We start from the raw sequence: 20,773 nt of genomic DNA on the forward strand, positions 1-20,773 counted from the left end.
GCACAAAGACGCGAGTCCGGCGCGCCGCAGCAGCATCGCGGGTTTCCTCTCCTTCCTCTCCTGGCTCGCGCTTCCACAAGACAAAACAGGTCGTTGACGCTTCGCTGCGAGGCTTGCCCGTTTCTTCCCCCGTTTCTCCCCCTGCCCCTCTCATGCCTCCGCCGAGGCGCTGGATAAGGGAGGATTTGTGATCGACCAAGCAGCCGCTCGATGAATATGGCGTGTATCGGGGACGCAGACCCCTTCACTGCTGCGATACCTGCCACCAAAGTTGAACTCACGGTTTCTTGTAGGTGAGTGAACGCTGCAGAAGGAGAGGTGCTCAAGCATGTTTGGATGTGTGAAACTGTCCTGTGGTGTTGTTTGGGGTGCGTGTCGGTGTGTAATCTGTGCTGACCTGTGGACACTATATGCACAACAGAAACTCTCCCTTTATTTTAAGGCAAAAATTGTTTTCTATGCAGCAAAAAAATGCATCAGTTTAATTTTGATATTATGATATAATGGTATTGCGATGTCCACAAGAAGACAAAAGGAAATCCAGCTGCATTTTGTGCGTCTGGTGGGCGCACGGGGGTCGGCGTTGACAGGTCTTTACTCTGCTGTGAGCTCAGATTCAGCTGTGTCGTGCAGAGTTATGGGAAATTATTTAATAACACCAGCTCCTCCAATGCCACTGTCCCTTAATTCTGTGAGGCTGGATGAAGGATGCACAAGCCGTTTGGATGGATGTTGGAGCATCATCCAACCAGGTTTATAAAGAAAGATGAATCAGTTTTCAGCTTCTTAAGTGTGTGTGTGTGTGTGTGTGTGGATGTGCTGTTTTCCTAAGTTTTGCATGACTGAAAATATCTTTGTATTTTCTACATTCAGAGATTATGGGATTATTTAGAAAAACATCCAACATGTCGTTGCAGCATCATTTCAAAGCTGAGTTCATTGTAAGGTGTTGATGCACAATCATCTTTTAGAACAGCAATGCTCTTTTAGGTAAATCTCATCAAGGGTTTCGCTGCTAAGGAAGTGCTAAGATTTTTGCCTATTGTCCACACAAATCAAGTGTCTGTATTGATTATTTGAAATTTGATTGATCGCCATTCCCCTAAAGATGTGCATGTTGCGATAAAGATCTGTATCATGTGATTTACATATCACACAGAGCGGAACATCATAGATGAGCAACAGCAAATTTACATCATCAATTTGCATGAGAATGACAAAATCTGTTTGCTGTTTTACACAAAGACAGTATGTTTAGGAAAAAAGGCATCCTTGATAGAAACATCTGCATCCATTATGTTTCAGCTCTCCTTTAATCAGTTTTTATTTCTTAAAATGTCAGCTCTCCAATCAGAAATCAATATTTTGTTATATCTTGATAGCGCAAGAGTCTGTGCAGAGTTTCTACACATGTGAAAAAAACGGAAACAATCAGCTGCCGTGTGTTAAAGAACTGAAAGCAGGATTCACTGCCAAAAGTTCATCCACATTCTCATAACCAAGTCTAAATAAATACTAGGCTCAGTCAGAAATAATCAGTTTAGTTTAGTCACAATCCCTCAGGGACAGGTTTAGGCTCATTTCTGTCTTTAAAAAAATGAACAAACAAAAGACATTTGCAAAAAATAAATAAATAAATAAATAAACAAACAAAAAAACATAACAAAAAAGAGACTTTAGGGAAATAAAAGCCTGATAAAGGCTTTACCTTCAAGAAGAAGTCAGTCTGGTAATAACCTGATGGGTTTTAGGATTTAAAAAAAAAATTTAATCTCAAAATGAAGAAGCTTATTCTTTGATGGTAAGAAAGAAAAAAGCTTGTCTCTGAGTTGTGACTCATCTCGGTTTTCTAACAAATGCTGTTTTTATTCATGCAAACATAATGTATAAGCTCAGGCTTCTCCATATTCAGTTAATAGGAGCATGTAGTTATAGAAAATGGGCAGAATGGAAAGTGGAAAAAGTGCAGCAGCATTTCTTTAATGGGTGTAAAAGCATTTTTGAGTCGCAAAGAAACACAGAAATAGCTCCTTTTTCTCAGGTTATAGAAGTCTGCGACAGACAAAATAACAAAAGTCCCATTTGGCAAAATAATAAAATCTAAATAGGTGTTTTGATTTGCAGTCTTAATGAAGAAGGAGACTGAAAATATTAGATTGCACTTACCTTGGCTAAGGGCCCTAACAAGCTTAAAATGTCAAAGGTTGTACCTTGCAGATCTGAGCAGAATACTCGCAGAGGCATTTTCATAAGTCTAATTATAGTGGCTTGAGGTATTGGCACCAGGTTTGCAGAGTAACCATGATATTGTTCCACACGACATTTTGTTACATGTCTGCTTTTCAGTGCTGTGAGCAGCAGAAGTAAAATTCAATTAACATCCTTTATATAGGAGCATTAGCAGAAATCTCAGGGACATAGCCCCACTGAGACCCAATATGCATTGTTGTCTTATTGTTTTTCAATTGATCCTTGGTTTGTTGTTAAATGAGGGGTCCCACTGTGAGAAAAAAAACAGCAACAATCCAGAGAGTGGATTTTTAAAACCCAGGATGAGACAGAACGATAATTTCAAAAGAAAAACCTGCTGATTTCTTTTTCAAATACTACAAACAGCCATGAGGAGTCGTATAAGAATGGGGAAATAGCTCCGTGGCAACCGTCTAAAAAAATACAGTTGTGTGATTTTTTTTAAAAATCACTTAATCACTTTACTTTTCTCAAGTGGAGCAAACCGCCTCTGCAACGTTACAGAGTGAGAGCAGCTCATTCGGGGATAATATTGACACGACCAATGAAGAAGAATAAAAAATGTAGAAGAAAGAATAAACCTGGTGTTTCAATATGCCAAGAAACTGTAGGTCCTTCCCATTTACCGCTCCTTCACTGCAAGTAAACAATGAAGGCACAGTAAGTTTATTCAGTCCGGGAGATGCTGTTCTTCCTAAAATGTTCAAACCCAGTTTGGTTTTCACACACAAGGTTTGGCATCTCGCTGCCTCTCCAGCTGTCAAGTCTGAGCTACAGGAGAGGCAGCACGATATATCCATCATGTTCCTCTCTTTGGATGATCCGTTTGCTCTTACACTGGAAGGGAACTATGTGAGAAACAGATTGTTTCGTGAATGCTGACTTACAGATTCCCATTATATGTAACTCCCACTTTAGGTGTGCCATAGTCCTGGATCGTGTTGATTTGAGCTGAATTGAGATAAAGCTGCACTATGTATCGGGGGGTGGTGCGTTAGGACCCCTGCTTTACAAGTTTGCAGCTTCTAAGGGTGTTCCTTTTTTTTTTTTTTTTTACAGTGAAACATGCTAGCAGCTATTTTCAGTTTGCATGTGTGTAATTTTGAAAACAAACAAACAAAAAAATAAATAAACAAATAAACAAACATCACCATGGTTTACTTTTTAAGTGAACTGAGACATCCGGTTTTCAGACAGAAGATTTTTTAATTTTCTTGTGTCGCGTTCAAGCCCCCCTGTGAACGTCTAAATGAACGATGGTGGGTGTTCACTCACATAAATGTTGCCTGTTGCTTGGCTGATGGAGGGCAGCAATTTCACCTCATGGCGCAAATTCCATAGAAAGTGAATGGAGAAGAAGCAATGCCCCCCCCTCCTGTCGAGCCCTTGACTCTAAAGGGTGGAGCCTGACATGCTACCAAGTGTTGATTGGTTGGAAGAATTGTCACTTTTTGTGTGACTTGGCAGTGAGAACAAAACAGGAATGTCGAATAATGGAGTGAATTTTTTGTTGTATAGCGCTACATACCAAGCAGAAGACAAACTGCTGGATGTCGGACATTCTCCTCCTTTGTTTCTGTGTCGCATCGTTCTTTGTTTTTAATCAGGAACAGCATTGCAATGCTATGATGTCCCACAATCACATAGCTGACGCATACATCGTTATGTTGCTAGTATACTTGGCTATGAAAACACTACAGAGATGAGATTTTACCAAACCACATCAAACCGTTCCATCCCCAGCCTGACTCTTAGGTCGAACTGGGAATTGTGTTTATACCTAAAGAATATTGTTTAAGAACCTGCTGATTTCTAAAAAAAAAAAAAAAAAAAAAAAACTATATAAAAAACTGCAGGTGTGCCAACTCAGGAAAATAATGATTAAATCATCTAAGCTTATTGATGTTAATTTAGCTTTTTTAGTTGATAAAACACATAAAGCATGGATACAAGGCAAAACTATTTTATTTCATAGCTGGATGTTCTGGCTCTGTAAAACATAAAATTAAGAGTTGTTATTTTTTTTATTTCAAAGCAGTGTAGAAAAGATGAGAACCAATTAATCATAAGCAATAAAATGGAAGTACTTTCTTGCAGCTTTTCTTGCTTTTATGGCAGCTTGAATTCTTTGAAGCGAGGACTTCATTAATAAATACGGTCTTCGTCAGTCAATCTACAACTGTCTCATGAAGCACTTAACAGATTAGCTTTATAGAGTAGATCTTCCCTGTGGACCATTTATTCAAATTCCCACCATAAATTTTTAGTTAGATTCAAATATGGTCCTTCTTAAGGAAGGCTGAATGTTTTTTGTCCTGTGGCCGGATTTAATTGTTCCGGGCAAAATATCACCAAAGCTTGTTTTGATTGGTGGAATGAGAAAAGTCTCCAAAATTCAGTGTTTACCAGTACATTTGCTATAAAGGTATTGACCCCTAATCTCTCCTGGAACCTTATATGACACTAACTAAACACCATCAAGCATCCGATACTGTTGGCTTATTTTTCTCTGTATAAGTTTAATTGAACCTGCAGCAAACAAAAGATTCATTATTCCTCACTGAGTATTTGTTTTACCTTATAGTTTTCAGACCATGCCTGTTTGTCTTAAGCCCACTGTAATCTTGATTTTACATTTTTTCTGTCACCTGATCTAAAAAAATGCTTAACTTTCAAAAACAATATTAAAATGTGAGATTTCCATTGATTTTTCTACATTATACAAAATCATAATGTTTAGCTGTTGGATAGATTTGTTTACAGTCATCTGTGTTTTGCTTAATTTTATTAAAAATGAAAACAGAAAAAGTATGGCAAGATGTCCTTTGATGCTTGTAAATGCAGATTTTAAACAGCCAGACAGTTCATGGAGGTTCATTCATGCCACATTTGCAACTAGTAGTTTATTTTGTTGGCGATCGGTCTGCAAAAAATTAAAGATGTTTTTTTTTAATCATTGTTATTATTCATTTTTCCAAAGCCCTCACAGTTTAAGCACATATCTGAATGCTGATGCTTTCATGTACACACCCCTGAGACAAAGACCAACATACTACTTGACAGCCACATCCGTTGCATAAGTTTAATCTTTTTTCTAAGAGAAAACAACCTTGTTTGTGCATTTTTTGCCTCGAGTTGACGCCCTCAGCAGCTGCACCACAACCATATCTCCCAGCACCCAACTTGTGGGTGGTGTGATTTTCCCACTTTACTGTTTCTGTAAACTACTGAAGCATTCAGTCTGGCTCAATCCCATCCTCAAGTGAAAACGCTCCCTAGCTCAATAACTCCAAACCATCTCAGGACTCGTGTGCAGTCAAGCAGCAGAACTGACAGATTGATTAACTCAAATCCAATATGAAGCGTTAGTGGGAAGGAAATCCCCCAGTCTGCTGCACATAGCTGTACAGCTGATGAGGGCCTTTCACTCCTGATCACAAGCCTTTGATGGCATGTGAACATGCAGCTTCTTGCTTTCTACTTGGATTGTAAACAGTGTGCATGGCAGGCATTTAGACCTGCACGATAAAAAAAAGAAAAGAAAGGAAAACAGAACCACGCAGACAGGCAGTTCTTTGGGGAATGCTTGTGCAGAAACATGTAGGTACTCACGACAGTGTGGTTTCCTACTGATCTAAGTGGTCCACAGCAGAGTGATAGCCATGACCTTTGGACACAAAAGGTAGGACGCGTATTCCATCTGAGAATTGACGTGTTCTGATGTGGCTGCATTGAAGCCGGACACTGACCTGCTGAGAGGTCTGTCGATGTGTCAGAGCCGATGTTGCACTTTCCATGTGGAAAGGCAGGAAGAAAAGGAAAAATACCTAAAAGGACTCAGAAGGGAATGCAGAGTGTGGAGGTATCATGTTTTTTCTGCAAACAAACAGAATGGCTGACATCACAGAAAGAGCTTTGACAGGCTGACACAAAGCCTTAGTTCCACTGCTGTTTTTGTCTATTTAAGTGTTTGTCACGATTGATTTTTGTAATGTCAAAAACGCCGATCACAGGTAAAGTTTTGCCACACTTCACAGTCCAAAATGAAATGATCTAAAAGATTAGGGTTAAAATAATGTTTTTATTGTAACAAAATGAAAGAAAACCTATTTTAACAAGCTGTCAAATCTGATGGACAGAAATGACTGTTACAGTATTACACTAATGCGGAAAAGCTTTTAAAGACGCTAATATTGCTAAAAAAAAAAAAAAAAAAAAGCAATCTTCTATGTAGCTCCATATTGACATAATAGCATCACACACTTGCTGCTGATTTGTTTGTGGCACATCCGTGATGAGAATAGCTTGTTCCACCACATCCCAAAAGGCACTTTGTGGTTGCCAAAATATTTTCCTTGAGGACCCCCTTCATAAAAACTCTGAAACGCTGTGGACTCCTTGCCTCATCTTCTACTGAAACCATTATCGGTTTTATGCTTTCTTAGTGAGATTTTCTCCATCAATAACGTGTTCTAGCTAGTGGTCAGTATGCACCTACTCGGATAATTTTGTTTGAATTATTTGCGCTACATTTTAAAAAAAAAAAAAGAGTCAAATCATTAATCACAATGGCTTTAAATGGTCAAAGCCTCGGGGACCCCTTGTTCTCTTATGGGGAACTATTGCTCTATTGGACTGAAATCTGGTGACTGTGGAGGTCATTAAGTACAGTGAACTCATTGTCATGTTAAAGAAACCAGTGTATTTACACTAGAAGAACTTGATGTATTTTTGCAAAAGGATGGAAGCATAGTCTGTAGCAGCAGCGCTGAGCTCATGTGTAACAATAGATCATTAGAAAATGAAAACTTATCTGATGAGGGAGAAAGAGTGTACTGTTATTCTCAGATGAGGTGTAAAAATTCCTTCTGGTGCACTTTGGTTATGTAAATATCAGCTTTTTCTGCTGTTACCATTCTCCATTGATTCCATCTTATTACCAGGGAAATCAGTGGTCTAATAGCTACATTTTAAGTACAACTGTTAGTTGAACTCAAAGTGCACATAAAGCTTTAGTGAAACTAAAATTAAATCTGATCAAATTAACTTCATGTCACCTGAATGCATTTTCTGGCTCTTCTCTTTGAGCTCTTCTCTCTCACAATTTGTGTGCAACAGAGAACAAAACCAACATATCAAGTTGGCCTCATGTGGCCAGCATAAACCACTAGAGTCCCTGTAAGAGACATGCAAAGTAGCTGTCTTAATGAGTTTTTTGAAGCGGTAATTTGGTCTAATTAAGGCACCATCTCGCCACAGTAGCTTCACCTGGTTACCTTGGGGAGCTGACATGCCTCCATTACATTACTAACCAACTCGCCCTCTGCCCCCTCTGTTCCTCTGCTTTCATCTTTTGCATAGCCACTTTCCCACATCTCTGTGATTGCAGCGGACAGATTTGAAGACATCACATTGATTAGTGTCCAGTGTTTGATGCTTTTCCGCCGGGAACAATATGGGATTTGAATGCAGATTTATGCAGAGCTGTAAGCTACTACCACTACAAGACCACTACTTTCAGACTTTAAAAGCAACACAGCACGTTTTAGCATATATTGGTACTTTACATTATTTCAAGTTAAAATCCATTAAATCTTCTTTTGCATTTATGCTCATGTGCCTCCATATTCACATAGCCTAATGTTACACCAGAATAGAAGGGGGTGAAATCACACATTGTGATTAGAGGTAAGGTTTTTTTTTTTTTTTAAAACACGCTTTCTGTGTTATTTTGCTCTACACATATGATAGAACCCTCTGTCATCTTCTTCCTTTATGTCTGTTATTTTGTCCATTTTTAGGGCCCATGTAGATGCATTACAGCAAATCACCGCAAAGCGTGGGTGTATTGTTGAGTAGTATAGCTGATGTAAGATAATGTTATTTGGAAACAGAGGACCCCAGTAGGGAGGACATTAGGGTACTTAATCCGAATAGGATGGGCTGAATAAAAAGTCACAAGTTTATATTTTTAAATCAAGTTTTGTCATCCTTCAAAAAATCTGCCCCAAAAATGTAAGTTTTTTAAATGAGCAGAAAAGGATTCACGTAGAAATAGAAGTTCTTCTGCAAACATCTTGTCCAGAGATGTGAAGCATAAAACTGCGTGCAAGACTCTTTATACTTCTGTCTGACTGGATGGTGACTAGCTCAAACCAAATTTGTAAAAAAAACCCATTAAAAATCAATGTTTGGTTCACCTGTCTTAAAATCACATGCAGTGGTGGTTTCTGCTGGTCCTTATACGACATTACAAGAAATTTCTGCACATAATTTTAGTGTTCACTGTTTGTTGAAAAATAACGAAAGCTGGTTTGAGGAATGGTGGAGACAGTTGTACAAGTGAATGACAGCCAGCCAATCAAACAGTTAGTAGAGGCCAAGGTGGACACACACACATGGCTTTTATCTGAAGGTGCACTAAGTATGACAAAATTCTTCATAGTTATGAAAAGGCCTGGGCAATAAACCGAAACTTTACCAATACCAAAATTTATGTTAACTGATAATTTTTCCCATGTTGGTAATTTCGGCATACAAAAAAAACCCGTTCTTTCTCTTTGGTCGCGTGTAGGTAAGTGGTCTGCTCCTGTCCCTTTAAGACGCCATGTGTAGTCATGTGATTCTGCCCCATCCAGTCAGTAACTAGGAAGGACACAGCTGTTGAAGCTAGTTGAAGCGGCTGCTGCGATGGTGAATGTAGATCTGGTCAACAAGAAAGAGCTGTGAGAAGAAATTAAAAAGCACTCACACATCAAGGCAGCAGTCATTAACCAAAGAATTTGATAGTTTTCAACAATGAGTAGATGTCAAAGAAATGGATTGAAATTACCGATGCGATAGGCTATCATATAGCAAAATACATGGCTCCCATTAGCCTCTTTCCCACTGTAGGAACCATTTGACGTTCCTGTAACCTTTTCAGTTCTTTGGCGCATTCGGACAGATCGGAACTTAGGGACCATGCCCCTGAGTTCCTATAACCATTTCAGCGCCTACTCAACTTCCGGGTCTTTCCTTAGTTCTGTAGGAACGCATCTGACGAAGCAGGCTGACGTAGGTGATAGCTACGCCCTCGCGCTGAGCGCCGCTACTTAATTTCCGCATCGTCAGACCCCGCCATTTTTAAAAACCACTGTTTACGGAAGCATGGAGAACGCAGCTGATAAGTGGACGGACGACGAAGTCAGAGCCCTGCTGGCCGTTTTTTCAGCCGAGGAAATCCAGAGGGGGTTCGAAAGCACACAAAGAACACGATGGCCTTGTCGCTCTCCATTTTTGCTCCTTTGTGGTGTTTTCCTCTTCGCGGTTTGTTTTGTTGCTGAGTGGCGCTAAAATAACACGTCACTGTCGCAGATGGTTGCGTCAGATCGGTAGCGATCGGGTCTCCGACTCATGTCCGAATGCAAAGTGACACGGTTCTCTGGCGAAGGACAGTTCTTAGAACGCTATTAGTTCTCAGAACGCAGTTCTTAGAATGTCTCTGTCCGAATGAGACTATTGTTACTGTAGAGCCCAAAGGGTTTATACACCTCATGAAAACCGTCAACAAGAGATACGGTCTGCCATTGTGGAAATATTTTTTCCAAAAACTGTGATTCCCAGCATGTACATAACGGAGAGAGTAAAGGTCGCTGCAGAGTTAAGATACGTTAAGCACGTTGCAGTCACGTCCAATCTCTGGATCAGTCACACAATGGATCCTACATCAGTCTATAGTCTTGTATCATACTAGTAGTTATCGGCCATTTATAGTTATCCACGTGAACTGCTCATGATATTGCGATATTTATTTGAGGCCATAACACCCAGCCTTTGTTATGAATCTTATAGATTTCAAATCTTGACTGATCAGATCAGCACAGCTTTTTTTTTTGTCTTAATTGAACATATTGACATGATTTTATCTGACTGGAAGGTAAATTCTTGTGCATTCATAGTGGTGGATACCCAGGTGTTGTGTTCCCATCAATGCACATCCAGAGCTGTTAAATACCCATGACTGCTGCAAAACCATTTGACCTGGAACAGAAAACAATTAAACTGTTCACGTTGTACTCAACTCAGATGGATAAATAGCTTTCATGATGCTGTTATAGAGACACATTCTTACTGACTGTAAAGTGATTTTCTGAAACAGCCAAGAAGTCATGGGCAAAAGGAGAGGACATCCGACTGTACCTAGCTGCTACTAAACTAAGTGACTGAAAAACTGAATAAACAAGCTTGAAAGTCAAACTTATTTAAAAACTGTGGTCCACACCAGAATAAAATGTACCAAAAAATTTCATACCTTTGAGTTGTTGTAATTACAGGCTTGTCCCTTGGGAGAAAATGGTGAACTTGTTAAGTGAAGTTTATACTTTAATGGAGATATCTGTGTATTGCTCTTAGTTGCCATTGACTACATGTGGTTTCTGCAGCTACAGGAGGCCGCAGTTTCAGAACTGGTTGCTGTCTAATGACCACAATCTCTGGACTGCAGTCATATCACCCTCACTTTCAACACTGTCACATACAGGTTTTAAATTTTTTCCAGCTTATTTGACATTGCTAGCATGCCAACATGCTTAAGATTAGAGTAAAAGTACATGACTTGGATGTCATTCTCTCACAATGAAGTAGTCATTATGAAAAATTTGCATCTTGATGTTGTGGTCCTAAAAGTGAAGCCTCTGGTCCTGCAGAGATCCCCAACACCCACACGCTTTTTCCTCAGCACAGACAGACGCATGTCCTCTAAAAATTCTAAAGTGCAGCCCACACGTTGATGGAATCCTGATTTTGCAGACAGTTCAGTTAAACTTGACCACAACAGATGTCATAACACAGAGGATGGAGCACCAAAACTGACAGCTAGCAAACAAGCAGAGATGAAAAGTTAACACAACTGCATAAATAATCTTTATTTTCAATATTTGAATACTAGAAAAAAAACCAAAAACAAAACGTATTGCCCCCCAGCCCAAAATCCAGTATGGGTTAAAAAGGCCTTCCAAAAGATAGAAAGAAATGCTTCTGTGATGGTGTGATGGACTGGTGACCTCTTCAGGGTCTCTCGCCCAATGATTAGATAAGCTTTAGCTTCCCCATGACCCTTAATTTGACTAAGCAGTTCAGAAAATGGATAGGCGGATGGCTTCTGTGATAGTGTAATAAAAACAGAGCCTTGTAGAAGCCTGCTAGCTTACCTTAGATTACAAATTGGGTATGACCACCTCATGTAACCAGACTTTGTCTTCAAGAGATTGGAAGGCAAGAGTAGTGTCTTTGGAAAGGGCTACATGGGATTTTGGGGAATCAAGTGAGCAAAGCTGACACAGATTCTTCCAGGATTAACACGTTCAATCCAGTGAAAATGCATTTCTTTACACCTATCTCCAAATATGCGTATAATATAATGACCGTTTCAACCATTTTTTATGGACTACTACTCAAACCTTTTTGCTCAGTATGCATCTGCTTTTTCATTTGTCTATGTTGTGCTTTCTGTTAAGTGATATGAAAATAATATCTGACAAAATAAACCAATTAGCACTTGAAATTTTGAAACATCTGTAATTAATAAAAACCCACTTTATTCACTACACATGCTGCTTTCTAGCTGCTGCAGGAAATTACTTCATGTTTATTAAAGGTACATTTAACTCCTGAGTACTTAAAATGAGCTCGTTTCTTAATGTCTGTCCACATTAACTTTGAATTTCATTAATTCATTAGAAATAGAAAAAAAGAGTGCCATCAAGTCTAAGAACCTCTTTTATATGGTCGACTTAAATTGAACTACTGCTAACTGTCTGAGGATGATGATGATGAATAATTCTTGACTCTGACCTCTCAGTCACTTTGTGGTTCTCCAACAGGAATTTCTTTCTGCTGGTGATCATTACACAATTGTAAGAAGAACATGCATGCATAATATGCATAAAAGAGATAATAATATGACATTATTAGAAAACAAAACAGCAAAATGCTTAAAAGAAACACCATTTTCAGCTCATATATGTACCATATTAAAGACAAAGAAGAGGTGATATCCTCAAGCAAGAAGTCTCAATCCTTTTTATGACTGGCTTCGACCGTCTAAAGGCAAATATATGAGCTCCCTTTTTTATTTTTTTCCATAACGCATGATGCATCATGCTCTCACAGATGGAAGTCCCCCCTCCAGTCCTCACAGAGGTATTTAAAGCTCCAGCTGCCATTTTTAGGAAGCTGTGATGTAACTGGTGGGATTTCAAATGTAATTCTGGTGTCGAGGGGGGACCGCTATCGTAAATGTTTGATGAAGTACGAGGCACTCTGCTCGCATCACCAAGACATTTCGAAGGCTGCCCGTGGAGGAAAGGGCTTTTTAAAGAGTCACTCGACTCCGTCAGGGCCAGGTGGAAGCCCTTGGGCACACATGAATCATAGGGAGGTTACCATATCCATAGAAAAGTGCACGGTGGCTGCAAGCACGCACGCAAACACAGTTGCGTGCTGCCTTTCATACACAACTCAGACCCCCCCGCTTTCGTCTTGGCAGCTTGTTCTCCGCCTCCACTCTCTCTCCTCTGGGAGCCAACCAGATCCAGTTTATCTCTTTAATAGACATTTATACCATTTGGCAGGTGAGGTCTCCCATTTCTCACTGCTACATAATCTTTCAGACTCTCTGCCAGTCACAAAACACGGCCCCGATATGACTGCAGTCAATTCCAACGATTATTGTCATTTATCTAAGGTCTCAAAGCTGGAGAAGGGCCAGTGGGCGTTCCCTGACAGGGAAGCAGCAGAGCGTGGCATTTCACCATCTGGGCCACACTGGGATCAGCACAACATGAGTGCCTGATCTAGATACATCACTCGCCATCAATGACTTCGGAGCGCTTGCTGCTTGTCATACAGGACAGGACGGGCGACAAAGTGCTCACCCTGCAGCTAGCATGATAGCAGGAGCCTCTCTCCACTCCCCCTCCTTGTCTTCTTGTGTCTCTTGGCAGTGTGCAATATGGACAAAGCCATGCTGTTGTGATTATTGCAGCTTAAAGTTAGACTCCAAACAGCCAGTCCTTAAAGAATGAAAATCTACCCATGCTTTATTAGCTGCTATGAGAGGTTGGTCGTTTAATTGCAGATATTAACTAAAACTCACTTGAGTGGTTAAGTTTGAAGTTAGCTGGTTTGTTAGATTTTAACATATTGTAGCCAACATGATAACACTGATTCATCCATTTCTTCAGTCAAGATACTGTAAGTGGCCTTTGCTCTGTGGCTACAACTATTAATTATTTTATTGACCAATTAATATGGCACTTTACTCTATCAATCAAATGATTGATTGGATAACCTTTCTACCTTTGTGAAGATCTTGTAATAAAGTCCAACAGAGTAGTAACTATACAAAAGTCAGGAACAGTTACATATTTATATACTGCAGTAAACTGTATTGCACTTCAACTTAATTTGCAGCTACTGATCTATATTCTGACTTTAAAAAGGGCAACAAAAACATTGTTTCACCAAGTGATTTTATTCCATGATAAAATATGACAAGCTGGATATTGCCCGATTCTAATAAAACTAAATAAAATAGAAGATTTTTTTTCTGTTTAATTTTTTTGTATTTGTAATAGACTGTTTCTCAATTCCAGTCCTCAGGCCCCCCCTACCCTGCCTGTTTTAGACATGATCCTCCTCCATAGCACCAGAGTCATTATTGAACTTCCCCATCAATTTCTTTGCAACCTGTTACCGAGCCTTTATTTCATTCAGGTGTGTTAAAGTAGGGTTGCCTTTAAAACATGCATGGCAGGGGGGCCTGAGGACAGGAATGGAGAAACACTGCTGTAAAATTAGCGCCGACCTTAACTTGTAACAACACTGGCTTGCTATTTTCATTCGCAGTCGTGTGGTCTTTGATGAACAGCTTTAATTAATAGCTGCGCCTTTTCTTTTTACATTCGTTATGACCCAGACTCTGCTAGGGCAACTGAGCTGCACAAAAGAAAGACCTGTGGCCAGGTGTACATATGGACCAATACGGATTTATTGTCCAATGGTGGAAGACAAAGCAAGAACAGGCCAGGAATGGCCTCAAAATAGCCAAACCAAGAGCAAAACAAGCCCGTACCGTAAAGCAGTTTTCTGAACAAAAACACTGGTTTAACTATTCAAACAAAAAAAAACTAACAGATATCACAGAACCATGACAATGAACAACACCACAGAAAATAAGGCAGCTCTGTCAAAGTCCTCCCAACATAAAACAGTTTAGAGTCACCACACAAGCTGAGGGCAGACCACTACTGAGCCAGTGGTAGCCATTGAATGAAGGACTCCTGGTGTCTTTTAAGTCCTGGTGATTAGTGGAGTCAGCTGAGTTCAGAGTCCCAATTATCCAATGAGCAGGGTGGGGATGAGCAGGTTACATGACGGACCAATCCCAGCCAGGAGGCAGCAATCAGAGCTGTGTTTGAGCATGCATCCCAGCTGAAGATTCAGAATTAGGAGGCTGAAGAGCAATACAGGCAGCCGTAACAACATTCATATCAGCTCTGAACCATGTACCTGAACTACAGTCCGCTGCTTGCGCCTGAAGTGTCCAGTGCATTCTGCAGAGTTGCTGCTACATGGAAGTTAGCTCGGTCTTACGGCTGGAGCCTATCCCAGCTGGCTTTGGGCGACAGGCAGGGTACACCCTGGACAGCTCGCCAGTCCATCGCAGGGCCAAATCAAATATAATAAATGAAAAAAATATAGAGTTTATAGGTTTTTTTTCAGTTTGTGGTACCACACGTTGGCGCGCTTTGGTTGGAGCTCATGAGAATCCTTCCAGGAAAAACAATCTGTACTCACTGACCACTGTAGATTACTCAGTGCCTTTTAAGAACGTTGTGACTCCAGAGAAGGTAGGCGGAAAGGAGCCCCAATCCAGAGTGGCCAGAGTAACGATGGTGTGCGGAGGGGAGTCCTGAGTACCTCTTCCCGCAGCAGTGTACGTAGCAACTTGAAGCACACTAACAGGGTTCATAAGATGAGATGAGTCTTAACACTCATTTAATAAATTTTACAGTCTGTCCAGAACTTCCTTATTTTCTTAGTCACTCTGGAACTCGGTGCACAAACACCGTCTCCACTCCAAGTCTCTGGTTCCGGCGCAATGACAAGTAGTGTAACCTCGTGGCAAAAAGTATGTTCAGCTCCTCTTAACAAAACAATGGCTCAGCTTGCCAGTCCATTGCAGGGGCACACAGAGATGCTCACATGCATGTTTTGACAGTGGGAGGAAGCTGGAGTACCCAGAGAGAACCCATGCATACACAGGGAGAACATGCAGACTCCACACAGAAAAGCCACTGACTGAACCCCTCCCCAGCCAAGGATCAAACCAGTGACCTTCTTGCTGTGAGGCCACAGTGCTAACCACTGCGCCACCATGCAGCCCTGTCTCTTTTCCTTTTTTCCTTTCTCTTGTCTTTTTCCATCTAAAAAAATAAAACCCACCTACCTTTAACCTGGTAGGTCATAGGTTGCTCATGCTGAGCAAAGATTGGCTGATCCTCACTGACACAGATATCACCCAATAATACAGAAGAGTAACATGTGAATAGTTCAAAGACTAATAAAGTGTAGGAAACTGCAGCCACTACTACAAACACTTTACAAGAACATAAAAGGAAGAAACACACTGAGGCTTTAGCCAACTTAATGACAAAATAAACAATATAGCAGGATGCTACACTGCGTTTATTCAATCACTTTTGCTGTTTTTAAACAAACAAGCAGGCAGTACATTGGAGCAGTGTGAATGATCATTAAACTCACCAAAAAGTCAACTCTGGTAAGTTTTAAAACTGGAGGTCTCAGTTCACCTCTTAACCCTGGTGCAGTTCTCTAACAATGTAAAAGGAAATGAACCATCCAATGAACCAAAGAGAAGCGGTGAGGTAGAATGTGCCATAGTACGTAGGCTGTACGATTATTAATCACAATCATTGTGTCTGGAAAAACAGGTATGTTTTATTATGGCACCACTTGTAAACAACCTACCTGTCAACTCTACATACATACATATATATGTATATATATATATATATGTATATATATATATATATATATATATATATATATATATATATATATATATATATATATATATATATATATATATATATATATATATATTTTTTTTTTTTTTTTTTTTTTTTTTAATATATATATATGTATATGTGTGTGTGTGTGTGTGTGTGTGTGTGTGTGTGTGTGTGTATAGCACTACCTCTTTAATCCCTCGACATTTTTCATACAGCGCAGGCGACGCCCCTTTGGAAAAATAGTTACACGAAAGGATCCCATATTTCTTATCCAGTATTTTGATGCAGATGTATTTTCAATTCTCGACATGACTTGCTCTCATCAGTCTAAAGCTTGTTACATCCTCCACAAGAAGCTTCGTCTAAAGCCGGGAGGGATCATTGTGGGTGGCGATGTCTGCTCTGTGTGCAGTGAAGCTGGTCATTTTATATTGAACGAGCAACTTCGTCCGCGGCAAGGCAGGTTGTGCACATGCCAGGGTGAGTTGTGCACATGGCAGGGTTTGTGTATTTAAATGCTTCTTGTAATATTGTAAAAATGTTTGTATTTCTTACCACCTCGTTCAGCTGCAACAGGAAAAATGCGCAAGCAGCATCATGCTTTTCCGTGTTAACAACGCACACCTAAAATGTCCAGCCAATCCAACAATACTTAACCGGCTGCTGGTAAAAGGTGTGTGCGCTTGGTGTTTAGACAGCTTAATGAAGCCTTAACAATGTGTTCGCCCCCTAATGGTTGGCAGACTACTTGTTGAGAACCTGAGTTGCAGGCAGCAGAGCTCATGTTTTGAATGTAAATATAGTTAACAATCTGGTTTATTTCATTGTGGCCACCAAAATCGTGATCACGATCAAAATCCAATTAACTGTGACTAGTCGTAGTCACAGAGATTTGCGCTGATGTCCAGCATTTCAGCTGCTTATACTGCACAGATTCCTGTAAAAACCATATTGGGTTTTAATTCTAAAGTAAAATAAGATTATTGTTGCTACATTGTTTACTTGTGGTGAACAAGTCAGCTGTAGTGGAAAGATATCTATTGTCTGTTCTGGGCAATCAATGAGCTGGGTTTACCTCTTTATCTGGCTGTTTCTTCTTGAACAGTGGTCATTTGGGGAATATTCCCCCTGGCGAACAGTCGTTGTAACTGCATGATGTTGTTCATGCAGTTTGTTCCACTCTAGTAAAGTGCAGTATGAAAGTAAATCAGGAAAAAGTACATTTTCAGAATCATTTCAATAAATGTTTCAATCACAAAAATCACTGAAAAAATGCACTGGTACATATGTCAGACCTGTAAGTGGCACCCTAACACTGCCACAGATATACATTAAAAACAGAGAATAAGACATGGGGCAATTGCAGGAAAAACATCTACAGAAGATGGAGGAGAATCAAGCAAAAAAGAAGACATGTATGGATATTGGAAATTTTCCCAGATTTAACCCCAAAAGCCATATCATGCTGTGCAGCTTCTATAGCACAAACACATTTGATGCTGTTGTGGCTGCAACATTCTGCTAAGTTGCTTGTATCTTGTATTTCTGTGGAATTTTATTTGTATCTTGTATTTCTGTGCTTTAATTGCATTAAGACTGATCCATGAATTAATGGTAAGAAAATCAATACTTCTTTTATATGGAATCTTTTTTTGGTCCTAAAAAAGAACAACAACAACAAAAAAAAGCTGAAAAACCAATTGGCATATGCAGTTATATTGTATCTAGTGCTTGATATGTGTCCACTTGGGAGCAGAAGACAACAGAGTTTTTGAGTAATTTTTATACTTATGGTAAAGAAACATGTCTCAGGCCTCAGATCATGTTTCAGTAAGGAGATTAGCTGTGATCCATTATTTATTTATCATTAGACTCACAAGCTCAACCTGGCTGCCCAACTACCACAGCTACAAATGATGTAATATGACTCAGTTTTGTTGGTCTTTTATCTGAAGTAGTTCTGTGACTAATTATATTATTGTCCATTAAAGTGAACTGGATTATAACTGGTTTTTGATTGTATCTAAAAGTGCCTTCAGAAGGCTTGATTTTGAGTTTGTACACCACAAATATACCAAATCAAACTGAAAACAATTTACATGTGATGCTGGGTCTAGTATTTGGCTATTTCATTTTTTCCCATTGTTAAGAAGCACAGGACCTCCTCCTGTCACACCAACACTAACAAATAAAGCTTACATGCTTACCAGTCCAAACTGGGACACTTATACAGAAACCCTGAATTTTCCTCAACAGCTGGTGTTATCCTAATGTCAGAGACTGTAGGGCTTTTTTTTCAGTCCTATTAAGGTAATGTGTGACCCTTGCTTTTTTAAAAAAAAAAAAAAAAAAGCATTTTGAATTATACTTAGAGGTGATTATGGCCAGTCAAAGAACACTGAAGGTTGGCACTTCAGCATCACTGGCATCATCTTCCTGCCTCCGAGATTTGTTCAAGCAAGCGAAACCTCCTTCTGGTTATGTAACCTGCCAGGTTTTCCTTCCCAGAGCCTGAGCTCTTCTACAATTTCCTTTTTGTCAGCTCTCAAGCAAACTGGGCCTTGTCATTTTTATGCACATATTTAATTCCTTCAGAGCTGTTCAATGATGGAGAACCTCAGTAGTGCTGGGCATCTGCTCTGTTATGGGACTCATCTGTGCATTTATCCCTCCCCATACAAAGAGCCATGACTGGAGTGTCATGTAAATTTGATGGCAGCCTCCGCTGTTGCTTCTGGCACTCGGGGAGTGCAGAGAACTGAAAAATAGGTCCTCAGTTCTGGTGCTTTCTCTGTATGCTTGAAATATACATAAGCTCCACTTTAAGCTTGATATTGTAGTCTTCTTTATGTTACTGCCTGCATGATTGGAAGAAATGGCTTTTGTTAATGAAGTCAGGAGATGATTATGGGTAAGCAAGTTGTCAGGGCGGGTGAGGAAGCTAATTAGAAGGCTTTAATGATCTAATAAGTTTCTTGATGCTCTTTCTTTGTTAAGGCAAGAGTGTAAATCATTTACATGTCAATGTGCTTCTTTGTTTTCTTGTTTTTCAGAAACCTGCTAGATAGAGACACGTTCTCCAAGTCTGATCCAAGTAAGTCCATCTCTTATCTTTTTCTTTCACACACAAACACACACATATGTCCATGCAACACGTCACAGCAGGCTGCACACACAAAACTACCCACATACTACACGTGTATGCTCGGATACTAAATTCTGCAGACAAACATCCACCACATGCTGGCAGATTTTAACTGAACAAACACAGGCTTGGATTTACTCCTCACACACTCTGCCTCGCCTGGTGAATCAGTAGTCATTTGCATATGTCAAGGGTCGTATTCGTCACTGTTCTCCGCGCCCAATGTGAGTTATCATCTCCAAACATGTACCAGCATGGCTCAAAAGCCTTTTTCGGAGGCACATTGGTCTGTGATGGACTGGTGACCTGTCCAGGGTATACCCTGCCTCTCGCCTGAAAATAGCTGAGATAGGCTCCAGCTTCCCCACAACCCTTAATTGGACTAAGCGCTATAGAAAATGAATGAATAAATTAATGAATGAATAGTACACTGGGGCACATGGAAAGGAATTTCAGGCACCAAAAGCAATAAGGTGTGCAACTCAAATTTGTGAAATCTGTTACTTTAAATATAATTTCAGTATACCACACTGCTATACCACTGTAAATATTAAAGTTCAAATCAATACAAGACCATTTTTCTGAATTTAGTATCCCTGTAAGATTAAAAGCCATGTCAGTATAATATAAGTCAACTACAAATATTGCAAATGAATGAGTGTCTGTTATGGTATATTAATGAAATTTAATATCTGAAAAAAATTGGTATTTTTGATTTGATTTGATTTGAAATGATTTAGCATCTGTAATGGTTAAGATTCCAGTAGTGCCATGGTGGTCCATCAAATCAAATTTTGTTCAGGCTCAGGTTGGCCACAGTCTACATTATTAGTCATTAATATCTGACTTTGAGACAGGGCAGCATAAGGGGGCCACTAAAGCAGCGCTGCCACTCATTGAAAAGAATCCGAACTATACGTGCTTTCACATCATTCTCCTTTAAAGTCTTTAATAACTCCAGAAAAAGTTGTTGGAGTTTTTGCTTTTCCCTTTTTCTTTGAAAAAAAAAAGAGGTGCATTAGGAGTCTGAAAACCTGACTACACCTACAAGTTAGCACATTTGCGCAGGTACAAGTGTGGTCAAAAATTTGTCGATCCAATTTTACGTGCAAAAATATTCCCATATACAAATGCTTTCAAGACCCAACCAGTGCTTTTGTTTATTTTATAACAGTAAAGCCCAATCTGCAATCCAGCAAACATTTTCCTTCATAACTTCAACTCAAGCTTTGTCCTTCTACCCATGTTAATAGAGCACATATTAGGAAACTGTATTGCATGTGTGCAATGTTATGAAACT

The 20,773-nt window shown here is 39.7% G+C and overlaps 1 protein-coding gene across 1 annotated transcript in view; it reads left to right on the top strand.

Annotated features, from left to right (window-relative positions):
- Nucleotides 1-210: 210 nt before the first annotated feature.
- The window catches only part of LOC306771267 (copine-8-like), a gene marked incomplete at both ends in the record, with an annotated part of 79,034 nt that continues 58,471 nt past the window's right edge, over nt 211-20,773 (top strand). The window contains 2 exons of the mRNA XM_079260401.1: nt 211-293; nt 19,382-19,422. Of these exons, the coding sequence (XP_079116527.1) occupies nt 211-293; nt 19,382-19,422 (124 nt within the window). The remainder of the gene's footprint in view (nt 294-19,381; nt 19,423-20,773) is intronic.

The sequence above is a fragment of the Telmatherina bonti genome (genome assembly GCF_933228915.1).
Source record: "Telmatherina bonti genome assembly, chromosome: 2".
NCBI lineage: Eukaryota > Metazoa > Chordata > Actinopteri > Atheriniformes > Telmatherinidae > Telmatherina > Telmatherina bonti.